Consider the following 15361-nt stretch of genomic DNA (forward strand, 5'->3'; position numbering starts at 1 on the left):
TGTACGTGAGACAGCAAAAGAGATGCAGATGTAAAGAACAGACTTTTTTTTTTTTAAAGAACAGACTTTTGGACTCATTGGGAGAAGGCGAGGGTGGGATGATTTGTGAGAAAAGCATTGAAACATGTGTATTACCATATGTGAAATAGATCGCCAGTCCAGGGTCGATGCATGAGTCAGGGTGCTCAGGGCTGGTGCATTGGGATGACCCTGAGGGATGGGATGGGGCGGGATGTGGGAGGGGGATTCAGGATGGGGGAAACATGTACACCCATGGCTGATTCATGTCAATGTACAGCAAAACCAATACAATATTGTAAAGTAATTAGCCTCCAATTAAAAGAAATAAATTTATTAAAAATAAACAAATAAATTTTAAAAAAGAAAAAAAAGTCTTATAGGCATTTTCAGGGAACTTAATGACTTTCAGTGTTTTTAAGGCTTATAACATGGCTTTCCTCTTACCAGCATTTTCCAAATTTCTGCAGAAACACATGCAGGTAAGCAGATTCATTGGTTGGGTTTGTTTAACATATTTTTAAATTATGGTAACATATACATTGGAGAAGGCAATGGCACCCCACTCCAGTACTCTTGCCTGGAAAATCCCATTGACGGAGGGCCTGGTGGGCTGCAGTCCATGGGGTCACGAAGAGTCAGACACGACTGAGCGACTTCACTTTCACTTTTCACTTTCATGCATTGGAGAAGGAAATGGCAACCCACTCCAGTGTTCTTACCTGGAGAATCCCGGGGACGGGGGAGCCTGTTGGGCTGCCGTCGATGGGGTCCCACAGTCAGACATGACTGAAGTGACTTAGCAGCAGCAGCAACATATACATAACAGGAAATTCACTCTGGGACTTCCCTGGTGGTCCCGTGGTTAAGACTCTGCACTTCCAACTGCAGGAACCATGGATTCAATCCCTGGTTGGGAAACTAAGGTCCCACAGGCCACAGTTCAGTTCAGTCCAGTTCAGTTCAGTCGCTCAGTCGTCTCCGACTCTTTGAGACCCCATGAATCGCAGCACACCAGGCCTCCGTGTCCATCACCAACTCCTGGAGTTCACTCAGACTCACGTCCATCGAGTCGGTCCATCCAGCCATCTCATCCTCTGTCGTCCCCTTCTCCTCCTGCCCCCAATCCCTCCCAACATCAGAGTCTTTTTCAATGAGTCAACTCTTCGCATGAGGTGGCCAAAGTACTGGAGTTTCAGCTTTAGCATCATTCCTTCCAAAGAAATCCCAGGGCTAATCTCCTTCAGAATGGACTGGTTGGATCTCCTTGCAGTCCAAGGGACTCTCAAGAGTCTTCTCCAACACCACAGTTCAAAAGCATCAATTCTTCGGTGCTCAGCTCTCTTCACAGTCCAACTCTCACATCCACACATGACCACAGGAAAAACCATAGCCTTGACTAGACGGACCTTTGTTGCCAAAGTAATGTCTCTGTTTTTGAATATACTATCTAGGTTGGTCATAACTTTCCTTCCAAGGAGTAAGCGTCTTTTAATTTCATGGCTGCAATCACCATCTGCAGTGATTTTGGAGCCCAGAAAAATAAAGTCTGACATTGTTTCCAGTTTCCCCATCTATTTGCCATGAAGTGATAGGACCGGATACCATGATCTTCATTTTCTGAATGTTGAGCTTTAAGCCACAGGCCACAAGGTGTGGCCAAAACAAACAAAAATGGACTTTAGCAATGTTTCAGCACGCGCTCAGTGCAGGATGTTCACTCACACTGTTGTTCAGCCATCTCCACCAGCCATCTCCAGAACTTTTTTATCCTCCCAAACTGAAACTTTGTACCCCTTACCTCCTAACTCCTCATCCCTCCTCCCCTCAGCCCCAGGAGACCACCATTCTGCCTCTTGTCTCTGTGAGTTTGACGGCTCCAGGTGCCTCACATAAGTGGGATCATCCACGGTTTGGTTTGCCTCCTTGATCTGGCTTCTTTCACTTGGTGTCATGTCTTCCAGGTTCAACCCTGCAGTCACACATGTCAGAATTTCATGTAGCTGCTTTCCCACGCTTCCTTGGGATTTCCGTGAATCTCAGGATGAATCTCTACCCTTGAAGGTGATATCATTGGTTTTCCTCACAATCAGAGGGAGCCTGAGGTCTCTGGGGTGCCTCACAGCTGACTGGCACCCACTGCCTGCCCAGGGGCATGACGACCACTGCTGCCAGGCTGGTGGGAAGTGCTGGGGTGGAGGCGAGCCTCGGGTCAGAGAGCATGGCCAGTACTGCTTGCGTTCTGCTCCCTTCTGCCCACCTCTGCGCCCAAGGCTTTCACGGAGATTCCTCTACTAGCCATTCATCCTCCCCACGTTGATTGAACACCTGTTGTGTGCCCGGCACTGTGTGAGGTGCAGGAGGTACCATGAGATAGGGCAGACATGGGCTTTGCCTCCGTGGAAGTTATAACCTAGTGAGGGAAAGGCATTAAACCACCAACCACTCAATAAATAAATGTCTGCTTACAATTGTGATGACGGCTATGAAGTAAAAGATGTGTCGTGCCACAACCGTGTCAGTCATGTCCGACACTGCGACCCCACAGGCTGTAGCCCACCAGGCACCTCCGTCCATGGGATTTCCCAGGCAAGAATACCAGAGTGGGCTGCCATTCCCTCTTCCAGGGGATCTTCCTGACCCAGGGATCGAACCCTGCATCTCTTTTGTCTCTTGCTTTGGCAGGCAGATTCTTTACCACTGCACCACTTGGGAATCCCCATGAAGAAAAAGTGTAGGGTACAGTGCAAACATCTAAAATGGGGGTGCCAGGCTGCAGAGGGGACCAGGGCTGTACTCAGAATCCACTGACTGACGTGGCAGCCGTGACCTAACACTAGAATGGGGGTCACAGGCCCTGCGTGCAAGGCATGCCAGGCTAACAGATGGCTGGGTGGACTACGCTCCCCTGGGTTTTGCATGTCCAGCACCCCCTCTGGTCTCTGCTCTCTGCTCCTTTTAGGAATTGTTGCTCCTGTTTCCAGGATCTCTGGGGGCCCCTCCTTTGTGGTAGGAGATGTCAGGTAAACTGTGCTTTACTTTGGAGGGAAAATCATGACACATTCCGAACACCGGGCCCCAAACCTTTCCTGAGATGTCAGGCCTTTGTATTTTCGTGGCATTTGGCTCACACCTGTGGCATCTGCTCCTCTCCACTCTCCAGGTCCTAGCTCATGATGTCATCAACATAGCATGCTGTCTCGTGGGACGATGAAGTGTTCAAAGTCTGAGAATAGAAGAACCGTCAAAAGAGATAATGAAGTCCCGAGGCGAGATGGCAAAGGTGTGCCAATGACTCTGACAAATAAAAGCACGGTTTCTGATTTTTTTTTTTTTTTTGCTTCTTGCAATACAGAAGATGGCATTTGCTAGATCAATAACTCCATCCTAGGTGTCAGGGACTGTATTTATTTTCCCCAGCAACGATTCCACATCTGAAATAACAGCTGCAATTGGAGTCAACACATAATTACGTTTACAGTAACCCACTGGCATCCTCTGACACCCATCTGCCTTCTCCACTGGCCACGCTGAGAGCAGGGTGTGAGAAAATCACCACCCAGCCTGTTTAAAGGCCTTGATGACACCATCAATCTCTCCAGTCCCCCGGGGGTGCAGTATTGCTTTTGGCTTATCACTTTATGAGGAGGGATCTCCATTTGACTTCTGTCCTCATCAAATCCCTTACTCTGCCAATCCAGGAGCCAACACAGTAGTTCTGCCAATGGCTGGGGATACCTATTGCAGCTACAGATGCAGGGGCAGGGAAGCAGAAAGCTTTGGAGATCCATGGGGACTGTTTGGCAGTCAGCCTAGTCAAACTCAATTTATTACCTGGAGAAGGATGTCCACATGCAGCATCCTATGCCAAAATAATAGAACTGAGTCATTGACATGCCCGTCAGTAGGGAAGCGGCTAACTAAACTCTGATATATACATGTAATATTAATAGGATCCACTTAAAGTATTTCTTTATTTATTTGGCTGCACTGGGCCTTGGTCGGGGCACATAGGATCTTCGATCTCACTGTGGCATGTGGGACATTTTTAGCTGTAGCATGTGGAATCTTTTTTTTTTATTGTGTCATGTGAACTCTTAGTTGTGACATGTGGAATCTAGTTCCCTGAATAGGGGTTGAACCCCTGGGCCCCTGCATTGGGAGAACATAGTCTTAGCCACTGGACCACCAGGGAAGTGGATCCACTCCCTTCAGTTCAGTCGCTCAGTCGTGTCCGACTCTTGGCGACCCCATGAACTGCAGCACGCCAGGCCTCCCTGTCCATCACCAACTCCCGGAGTTCACTCAAACCCATGTCCATTGAGTCAATGATGCCATCCAACCATCTCATCCTCTGTCGTCCCCTTTTCCTCCTGCCCTCAATCTTTCCCAGCATCAGGGTCTTTTCAAATGAGTCAGCTCTTCACATCAGGTGGCCAAAGTATTGGAGTTTCAGCTTCAACATCAGTCCTTCCAATGAACACCCAGGACTGATATCCTTTAGAATGGACTGGTTGGGTCTCCTTGCAGTCCAAGGGACTCTCAAGAGTCTTCTCCAACACCACAGTTCAAAAGCATCAATTCTTTGGCGCTCAGCCTTCTTCACAGTCCAACTCTCACATCCATCCATGACCACTGGAAAAATCTTAGCCTTTACTAGATGGACCTTTGTTGACAAAGTAATGTCTCTGCTTTTTAATATGCTGTCTAGGTTGGTCATAACTTTCCTTCCAAGGAGTGTCTTTTAATTTCATGGCTGCAATCGCCATCTGCAGTGATTTTGGAGCACAAAAAAACAAAGTCAGCCAGTTTCCACTGTTTTCCCATCTATTTCCCATGAAGTGAAGGGACAGGATGCCATGATCTTCATTTTCTGAATGTTGAGTCTTAAGCCAACTTTTTCACTCTCCTCTTTCACTTTCATCAAGAGGTTCTTTAGTTCTTCTTCACTTTCTGCCATAAGGGTGGTGTCCTCTGCATATCTGAGGTTATTGATATTTCTCCCGGCAATCTTAATTCCAGCTTGTGCTTCTTCCAGCCCGGCGTTTCTCATGATGTACTCTGCATATAAATTAAATAAACAGGGTGACAATATACAGCCTTGACGTACTCCTTTTCTGATTTGGAACCAGTCTGTTGTTCCATGCCCAGTTCTAACTGTTGCTTCCTGGCCTGCATACAGGTTTCTCAAGAGGCAGGTCATGTGGACTAGTATTCCCATCTCTCTCAGAATTTTCCAGTTTATTGTGATCCAAACAATGAAAGGCTTTGGCATAGTCAATGAAGCAGAAATAGATGTTTTTCTGGAACTCTCTTGCTTTTTCCATGATCCAGCGGATGTTGGCAATTTGATCCCTGGTTCCTCTGCCTTTTCTAAATCCAGCTTGAACATCAGGAAGTTCTCGGTTCACATGTTGCTGAAGCCTGGCTTGGAGAATTTTGAGCATTACTTTACTAGCGTGTGAGATGAGTGCAATTGTGCAGTAATTTGAGCATTCTTTGGCATTGCCTTTCTTTGGGATTGGAAGAAAAACTGACCTTTTCCAGTCCTGTGGCCACTGCTGAGTTTTCCAAATTTGCTGACATGTTGAGTGCAGCACTTTCACAGCATCATCTTTTAGGATCTGAAATAGCTCAACTGGAATTCCATCACCTCCACTAGCTTGTTTGTAGTGATGCTTCCTAAGACCCACTTGACTTCACATTCCAGGACGTCTGGCTCTACCCCCTAGGATCCATTTAAAACAATGAATGTAATTTTTTTTTTAATGGATATATGTTATATGCTGATGTGGAAGGAGCTTCAGGAGAAAAAAGCCAGGTGCAAAATTGTGTAGTATGACCTTTTTCTTTTCTTTTTTTTTTAGTAAAAACAAAATAAAAGAAACATTGGCCATACTGGGGGAAGAAAAAAACAACACATCCATTTATTACTTGATCCACCTTAACTCACACCCTGATCAGCAGAGCCGAGTGGGCTAAAGTCAGAGACCTGCTGACCAGACTTGAAGGGTTTTTTCAGATACACCAATCAAGGAGGAACTTAGTGGGTGGGCCGCTCATCTATCTGTGATCAATCAGTTACATCAGCTTCTGCAGGGCAGTCATCTGGATAACTCCACTGGTCCCATCTATTATGATAACCATTCTATTACGATAACCATGCTCACTTTCCTCACTTGCTTTCTCCCACCCCAGGGTCTCACATCCCCGCAGAAATAAGGAAGCCTTTTTCCCACCAGCAGCTCCCACCAAGGGCTGCTTAGTGGTGCTGCCACTCCTAAAGGTTTTCTCAAGGCCGTGGTTTTTGGGGGGATCAACTTCTGGGTACCAAAGAGTGTCATGTCCATTACATTCGATTAGGGAGGGTGACTTTATTTTGAAGGCAACTGGGAGCCACTGAAGTGTTTTCAGCAGTATAGGGTGATGCAATTTCTTTCTTTCTTTCTTTCTTTCTTTCTTTCTTTCTTTCTTTCTTTCTTTTTTCCTTGACTGTGCTACACAGCTTGTAGGATCTTAGTACCCTGACTAGGGATCAAACCCGAGCCCAGGCAGCAAAAGCGCCAAGTCCTAACCACTAGACTACTAGGGAAGTCCCCTGGAAATGTCTGTCTTCACAAGACTACTCCTGCTGTTCGGTGGGAGTAGAGTGGAAGGGGTGAGTCAGGAGAGAGGGGAGCAAGTGTGAATCGATGCCACGACCCCAGTAAGACTTCAACACATGCAGACAGTGGTCAAGTCCTGGAAAGTACAGGGCAGGTGGGTGTCACCATGGGGGGCCCTGGGAGATATGGGGTCCCCTGCGTAAGGCATGGTGAGTGGGGGTACGCAGATGGGAGGGGAAGGGTTCATTGCTATACTTAGGCTGAATCTACCTCATGACTGCGCTAGGAGGGGCAGGTCAAGAGTCAGATGGCTTGGAGCAAAGTAGGTCAAAATTTCCATTCTCAGGAGGAGGTGATGAGCAGTATGGGTTCATCTGGGCTTCCCAGGTGGCGCTAGCGGTGAAGAACCCGCCTACCAATGCGGGAGACGTAAGAAACGCAGGTTCGATCCCTGGGTCGGGAAGATCCCCTGGTATGGCAACCCACTCCAGTATTCTTGCCTGGAGAATCCCCAGGACAGAGGAGCCTGGTGGGTTACAGTCCACAGGGTTGCAAACAGTTGGACACAACTGAAGCATCTCAGCACGCACACAAGCACACATGGGCTCGTCCACTGCTACAAGTGACCAGATGCTACATTCCATGGGATCCCTGAGACACCACATGAAGTGTGTCTCAGGAAAAGGGGGAAACAGGAAAAGCATCTTTCCATGTCTTCCACACTACACTGGCCAAGGGTTCACCCTAAGGAGTGAACTCTGTCTGTACTTCCAGGTCACTCCAGCATAGGCATTCCCCGGGGTCCCCTAGTCTAAGTTGTGACAGCCACAGAGAGGACTGGGGTTTAGGGTAGATAGTACGTGGTGCGGGCCTGGGACACAGCACAGTCAGGTCTTACCCTCACCTGTACCTGAAACTGGTCAGAGACTGCAGAGCAGGGTCATTGTAGCAATGGATGGAATAAAAATTAGATGTGGCCGAGAGGACTTGAAGAGGTGCACGTCTATCCAGGAGGGATGCTCAGCTCTCAGTCACTAGCAGAAAGGAAATATGGTTTAAATTGATCATTTGTAATGGAATGGATGCTGAAGTTTCTACCTGAATGCTTCCTTAAAGAGAACATCCTTGACTCTCCTCTCTAAAGGACCCCAGTCACTCCCATCATCCCATTCGTTCCCTACCACACGAGTCATCTGCCATTGTAGACTGACTGACTCAGCATTCACCCCCCTCCACTCCACCCCACCCCCAGAATGACAGGCCAGGAAGCTAAAGCCTTCTGTTCCAGGTCCCCTGGCTGCTCGGTCATGGTTTAAATTTCTCCAGTCAGGCAGAGACATTTTCCCTGGCATGATTCCATAGCTGTTCTTTCATAAACACTTAAATCCCTTCATGATTAAGTTACCAGGACTCATCTGGATTGAAGCCTTGAGCAGGATATCTTGTTTACTTATTGGCTTGTGCGTGCATGCTAAGTCGCTTCAGTCATGTCTGACTCTGTGCGATCCTATGGACTGTAGCCCGCCAGGTTCTTCTGTCCATGGGATTTCCAGGCAAGAATACTGGAGTGGGTTGCCCTGGCCTCTTCTTGTTGTCTGACTTATCTCTCCCCCAACTCTGTCACTGAAGCTCCTGGGTAAAAGTCACTCGTTTTTGTTTGTTTGTTTTTTTCTCCACTGCATCCGCAGAGCCTAACACAGTACCTGATATAACAGGCTCAACCAGATTTCATCCAGATCTGCTGGATGAAATGGTGGACGGATGGATGGATGGATGGAGGTGGGAAGACTATGGCAGGTGAAAGAGGAGGAAACAGTAGGCTATCAAGCTCGTTTCCCCACCCTGTCAATTCTGAAATGCTCCAGGGCTGAGTCCTTGAATCTCCTTTCCAATCACCCTTACTTTAGGTCAACAATTTAACTTTATAGCTCCAGGCGTGACCTCTCCCTGGAACTTCTGACTCATATCCAAAACTACCCAACCTTTTCATGCAGATGTTAACAGACATCTCAAATGTAACATATCCAAACAGAACACTTGGTTTCTCCTCCAAATCATCTCCTCATACAGCCTTCCCAATCTCCCCTCTGCCAGGCATTTGGAGTCATCCCTGATACTTCTTTCTCCTGTATGTTTCTGGTTCAAACTTCAGCAGACCCTCGGGACTCTACATAATGTACAGACACTCGCCATTTCTCCTGACTCCCATCTCCCCAGTCTAAGATACCATCTTATTTCAAGCAGATTATTGCAGTAGTCTTCTTTAAAAAAAAAATAATAACAATTTCATTTGTTTATTTATTTTTAGCTGTGCTGGGTCTTCATTGCTGCGCAGGGTTTTCTCTGGTCGCGGTGGGTGGGGGCCATTCTTCGTTGTGCTGTGCAGGCTTCTCATTGTAGAGGCTTCTCTTGCTGCGGATCACAGGCTCTAGGGTGTGAGGGCTTCAGCAGTTGCGGTGCGCGGGCTTAGCTGCTCCACGGCATCTGGGATCTTCCTGGATCAGGAGTCAAACCCTTGTCTCTTGCATTGGCGGGTGGATGCTCTACCCCAGGGAAGAGCCCCAGAGAAGCCCTGCAACAGTCTTCTCTATGGGGTGCTTCTGTCCCCCCGTGTCACATCTCCCTCGGTCACCTCTGACTCCAGCTCCAGCTGCAGCAGACAGGTGTGTGTGGGCTTAACTGGTTTGGAGCCAATGAGTCTCGCCTCCAGCACGCACCTTGCATCTGTTTGCTTTTCGCCCAGAAGCCTCTTGGCTCCTGCACGAGATTCACCTTGCACTGACAGCCTCTCACCTCAAGTGCGAGCTGCACATCTTTTCGCTTTCTGCCGCATCTGATGCAGCAGGAGTCTGCTCCTCCCATGCACCCAGGACTGCAGTGTTAACACCCCAGTGGCAACACTCAGCCACTGGGGGTCGAGGCAACTGGGAAAAGGCAGACGATTCTGGGTAACAGTCTGTGCCCTTTTTAAGGATCCTGGTAAGTGCAAGCCCCCCTCGTCCACAGCAGCGATGGCGATAAAGCACCTTCTCTGAGCTTTGTCTCCTTCCCTTCCTCGTCCTCACTTCCTCACGCCTGCGCCTGTGTCATCACTCAGAAACGCTGTGTACACATGGGTGCTTGTCCCAGGACAATAACTGAGGCCTGACAGAATTTCCCGTTCTGCGGTTTCCACCTGCTACCCTCCCCTTTGGGCTTCCCTGGTGGCTCTGCTGCTGCTGCTAAGTCGCTTCAGTCGTGTCCGACTCTGCGAGACCCCATCAACGGCAGCCCGCCAGGCTCCCCCGTCCCTGGGATTCTCCAGGCAAGAATACTGGAGTGGGTTGCCATTTCCTTCTCCAATGCATGAAAGTGAAAAGTGAAAGTGAAGTCACTCAATCATATCCAACTCTTAGCGACCCCATGGACTGCAGCCCACCAGGCTCCTCCATCCATGGGATTTTCCAGGCAAGAGTACTGGAGTGGGGTGCCATTGCCTTCTCCACCCTGGTGGCTCAGTAGCAAAGAATCCACCTGCCAATGCAGGAGACATGGGTCCCATCCCTGGGTCAGGAAGATCCCCTGGAAAAGGAAATGGCAACTCACTCCAGTATTCTTGCCAGGAGAATCCCATGGACAGAGGAGCCTGGTGGGCTACAGTCCACGAGGTTGCAAAAGAGTCGGACCCTACTGAGCGCACACAAGCACACAATGTTTACTTAAATGTTGTTTCTTCTTTGTTTTGCACTGGAGCCAAGAGTTTCATCAGGGAGGAGGTGAGCTGACAGCTGGGTGGCCTTGCCCTCCTCCTGGTGGCCTAGCCAGAGACTGCCCTTTCTACTATGTACTTCTGCTTTGTCAGTAACTGTCTCAAGCAGGTGGTTTTGAGAGCCTTTTAAAAATATCTTGATAACTGTTATTATTTTCCAGCACAAAGCAAACCATGCTTTTAAAAAAAGGAATTTGAACATTACAGCAGCTTTGAAAATGAAAGTCCTTCATAAACTGCTCTTCCAAGTGTGGTACCTGGTTTGGCATCTCCTGGGAACCTGTCTGAAATGCAGAGTCTCGGGCCCCTCCCAGCCTGACCTGCCAAATCAGAATCTGGCAGCAGGATGCCTCTGCAGAGAATTCACTCAATGTTTTGCCCTCTTAGGCTCTTCCTCAGGATCTCTTTTGGGATTCCCGGGTGGCTCAGCAGTAGAGAGTCTGCCTGCAATGCAGGAGCTGCAGGAGGCTTGGGTTCGCTCCCTGAGCGGGGCAGATCCCCTGGAGGAGGGCATGGCAACCCACTCCAGTATTCTTGCCTGGAGAATCCCATGGACGGAGGAGCCTGGTGGACTACAGTCCATGGGGTCGCAAAGAGTTGGACATGACTGAAGTGACTGAGCAAGGATCTCCTTGGGGGTCTTTGCTCTGAAATTTGTCTCAAGGAGTTCCAGGTAAACCCTCAAGGACCTCAGAGCATTTAGAAAACTAAAACCTCTATAAGCCTTGTCCCTGCTGATCCCAGGGGAGAAGGGAATTTGTCCTCTTCTGGTCCCAAGTCCCTGGGCATCACCAGCTCAGGGTGACCTGAGTCACCTCTGAGCACCAGCCAAACGGCTCAACAGCCAGCAACTCCACAGCTTGGAATCCATGGGGCGCTGGGAAGGGGCCTTGGGTGGCCTGGAGGCAGGCATGGCAGTGGTCCAAGCCTTCCCTTCCCAAGCTCCCAGCACAGGCACCCCGGCCCCTGCCCAGCGGCCCAGGCCCGGGCTACCAGGGGCGAGGGGTCGGGCCAGGCTCCCTTCCTCCTCCACAGGGAGGCAGCCCATTGCCTCTGGAGAGACTCGAGCCTCACGGGTAGCCAGCAGCACCCCCGGTGGCACAGGAGACACGGCCCTAAGTGCAGGAGGGAAAGAAGCCCGGTCCCCGATGGGGTTGACCGGCCGGCTCGGCTCTGCCGGCAGTCGGAAGCCAGAGCTGCGGCGCAGGACCGAAGAGGTTAACGCGCATCTGCCTCCGAATGTTAATATGTCTAGGTGATGTCAGTGGGAGCCGGGGAAGGAGGGAGGGGAGAGCGGTGGGGATCGCAGGCGGCGGAGACTGCCGGGCAGCCCGAGGAAGACCCCCCTTCCGGACTGCGGGGCTCCGGGAGCCCGGGCTTGGGACCCACACGGGAGCCTGCGGCAGCCTGCGTGGGCGGACGAGCGAGCTAGCACCCGCGGCGCCGGCGGGATGGACCTGGAAGCCTCGCTGCTGCCCACCGGCCCCAATGCCAGCAACACCTCGGAGAGCCCGGATAACCTCACCTCGGCCGGTGAGACGCGCTGGAGGGCGGGCCTCCCTCCTCTGCGCCGCCGAGGGTGGGAAACGGGAAGGTTTCACCTCTGAGCTAAACTGCTTGCGAAACTTTATGCCAGTTCTTGGGAATGAGATGGGCAGTCTGCCTTCCCGGAGGGCCAGGGGAGAAGGGGACTACAGGGAGGAAGGGGCCGAGGCAGAGGCATGCTAGGAAGTGGTCTCGGATGTTGCCAGCTGCGAGGGAGGCAGGGGAGGGCTGCTGAGGAGTTCCAAAAATGCTTTGCCGGAAAAATTCCAGGCTAGAAAAGCAAGAGAAACTGGAGGGCTGTATGTAGGGAGATGGCTGGAAGCTCACTCATTCACCCATCCCCTTGGGTTTTTCACTTGAACTACGTGATCTGGTGGGGTCTGAAACATCCTTACTGCCTCCTCCACGAAAGAGGCGTGGGAAGGAATAATTCCCAGAGACGCAAGGGAATTAACTTTGCTGGTGAAAGAGGCTTCCTGACATTTCCAGCGCTGAGATGCCCTGGGATTCTAGCTTTGAAGGGGAAGAGAAGGAAGAAAACAGAGGAAAGGTTTGCATGGAGAAAATTGTCGGGTGGCTGGGCTGCAGCACACAGTTCAGTCTAGTCACTCAGAAAGCCCAGGTTCAGAAGCTGGGACCCAGGAGAGGGGAGGGCTGTGGGCCTGATGGCCAAAAGCCTCCACGAGACAGTCACCCACAGAGATCCCCAGCAATCAACGCACGGCTTCCAACCAGCGACTCCTAAAATGAAATGAGCAGGGCTGCAAATAGGAAAGGAAGAAACACATGCTCGCGCCCACACATGCACAGACGTTCGTGTCCTGCTGGCTATTTCGATAATGTTTCCTGGTGGAGCCCCGAGGCCCACAGAACCGTTCTCTGCAGACAGCTGTGGTTCTTGACGCTGCACCTTCTGAGAAAACGCAGGAGGCAAAGGGACTGGTCCTATAATGAACAGGTGGTGCAGGAGACTCTGGTGGGATTGAGCAGGGAGCCGGTGCAGGAGGGCACGGGGTTACGTTTAGCAGCCGTGTGGGCAGGGAGGATGGCAGGGAAGATTCCAGATGAAAGATGGGCCCTGAGCTGAAATGGCAGGTGGATGGAGAGGTGGGCAGGCGCATGGCTGGAGGCTGAGCATGCCAGTAGGAGTTCAGCCCTCGGAGAGCAGAGTCCGTGTCAAATGGTCGACCCTTGCTCCTTCTGTCCCCAGGGCTGCCTCCTCGCACAGGGAGCATCGCCTACATCAACATCATCATGCCTTCGGTGTTTGGCACCATTTGCCTCCTGGGCATTGTTGGGAACTCCATGGTCATCTTCGCGGTGGTGAAGAAGTCCAAGCTGCACTGGTTCAGCAATGTCCCCGACATCTTCATCATCAACCTCTCGGTGGTGGACCTCCTCTTCCTCCTGGGCATGCCCTTCATGATCCACCAGCTCATGGGCAATGGAGTCTGGCACTTTGGTGAGACCATGTGCACCCTCATCACGGCCATGGACGCCAACAGTCAGTTCACCAGCACCTACATCCTGACCGCCATGGCCATTGACCGCTACCTGGCCACCGTCCACCCCATCTCCTCCACCAAGTTCCGGAAGCCCTCTGTGGCCACCCTGGTGATCTGCCTCCTGTGGGCCCTGTCCTTCATCAGTATCACCCCCGTGTGGCTCTATGCCAGGCTGATCCCCTTCCCGGGGGGCACCGTGGGCTGTGGCATCCGCCTGCCCAACCCAGACACTGACCTCTACTGGTTCACCCTGTACCAGTTTTTCCTGGCCTTTGCCCTGCCCTTCGTGGTCATCACGGCCGCCTACGTGAGGATCCTGCAGCGCATGACGTCCTCCGTGGCCCCCGCCTCTCAACGCAGCATCCGGCTGCGGACAAAGAGGGTGACCCGCACGGCCATCGCCATCTGCCTGGTCTTCTTTGTGTGCTGGGCGCCCTACTACGTGCTTCAGCTGACCCAGCTGTCTCTCAGCCGCCCGACGCTCACCTTTGTCTACCTGTACAATGCGGCCATCAGCTTGGGCTATGCCAACAGCTGCCTCAATCCCTTTGTGTACATCGTGCTCTGTGAGACGTTCCGGAAACGCCTGGTCCTGTCGGTGAAGCCAGCGGCCCAGGGGCAGCTCCGCGCCGTCAGCAACGCCCAGACAGCTGATGAGGAGAGGACAGAAAGCAAGGGCGCCTGACCCTTCTCCCTGCCACCCTGGGCACCTCCATGTCAGGACTCCACAGCAGACCGTGGGGAGAGACGCTGAGAGCAACCCAAGACCGCTCTGGGAGGTTGTGGGGAGACGGGGTGGTGAGCGGTGGTCACAGACCACTGGGGAGGCTTGGCGCTGACTTTCGGGGCTCCAAGCATTAGAAATCTCCTTCCGAGAGCTGGATGGACCTTCGGGTTGAACAGACACTGAGCAGGAAGACTGGTTTAAATGTTCACTGAGCCCTACACCTGCTAGCTCTCAAATGTCTTTTTCCCAAGAGGAGGATTAGAAGGCTTCTGGCCAAATTTGTTTAAAATCAGGCAGGGCTCGTGTGTGCGCAGCGGTACGGCAGAGCGCCCTGGGGAGACGGGAAAGGTGACAGAGCCTCAATGCCCTTTCCTGTCTCTCAAGGGTAGGATGGAAGGCAGCCTTTCTCCCAAGCTGGAGGATGATGAAGAGTAAAGCATGCGGGCTCTCCAGGTTCAAGCATCCTGTGTCAATTTCCCTTTATCTCTAAGTGATGCATGTTTCTTTGGGGGGTGGGGATGGGGCTCTGAGCCCGCACGAGTAAAAGCCCAATTTGCTAGGAGATCCACTACCCGGGAATGACAAGGCTATCTTGGGAGGGTGCGGTTGGGTGCTTTGAAATTAAGAAAAATGGGGAGGGGCAAGGGGGCTTTGCAGCTGTGAGGACATTGTCTCCATGGGGTGCATTTGTCAGTCACCAGATCCAGAGTGACACCCATCAGGGTCCTGCACTTTCAGGGTTCATTCTAAGGCCTGGAGCTTTGAACATCAGCTTTTTGCTCCAGCCCTTTCTCTCTGAAGTTAAAAAAAAAAAAAAAAACGAATAAAGGAAAATCTCCACCCACATCTCTCTGGATGCTCCTGTATAATTGCTTGGGCCTGGGGGTTGGGGGGAAGCGGTGGGGGTGGGTGGCCAAATAGGGAAGGAGGGGTCTCTTGGCTGTGGAATCCAGTCCTTGGTTCAGGCTACGTTGTAGGAAGCAAGAAGCAGGGGATCTGCTTGTCTAAACCCACAGGGAAGATCACACAAATGGAATTACTGTGAATTCATTAAATGGAAATTTCGCTGCCAGGCTTGTTCTCGGACTCGGCTTCCCATCTTCTGCTCAGAAACACTTGGTTGTTACCATTGCCGGCTGTAACGAGTCCCACCCACCACCTCCTCCGCTGAGTCACAAGTTGCAGGGCTGGCTTCTTGGGGCAGCCTAAACCT

At 51.3% G+C, this 15361-nt stretch overlaps 1 protein-coding gene and 1 non-coding gene across 2 annotated transcripts; one reads left to right on the forward strand and one right to left on the reverse strand.

Moving 5' to 3' along the window:
* Positions 1 to 393: 393 nt before the first annotated feature.
* Positions 394 to 524, reverse strand: LOC114114256 (small nucleolar RNA SNORA33). The gene has a single exon (XR_003589086.1). It is a non-coding gene; the product is annotated as a small nucleolar RNA SNORA33 (small nucleolar RNA).
* Positions 525 to 11476: 10952 nt separating this feature from the next.
* Positions 11477 to 14987, forward strand: MCHR1 (melanin concentrating hormone receptor 1). The gene is made up of 2 exons (XM_027968139.3): positions 11477 to 11904; positions 13127 to 14987. Exons 1-2 carry the CDS (start codon positions 11823 to 11825, stop codon positions 14104 to 14106), a joined length of 1062 nt encoding a protein of 353 aa, XP_027823940.1. The 5' UTR covers positions 11477 to 11822; the 3' UTR covers positions 14107 to 14987.
* Positions 14988 to 15361: the final 374 nt, after the last annotated feature.

This window comes from Ovis aries, chromosome 3 (assembly GCF_016772045.2).
Source record: "Ovis aries strain OAR_USU_Benz2616 breed Rambouillet chromosome 3, ARS-UI_Ramb_v3.0, whole genome shotgun sequence".
NCBI lineage: Eukaryota > Metazoa > Chordata > Mammalia > Artiodactyla > Bovidae > Ovis > Ovis aries.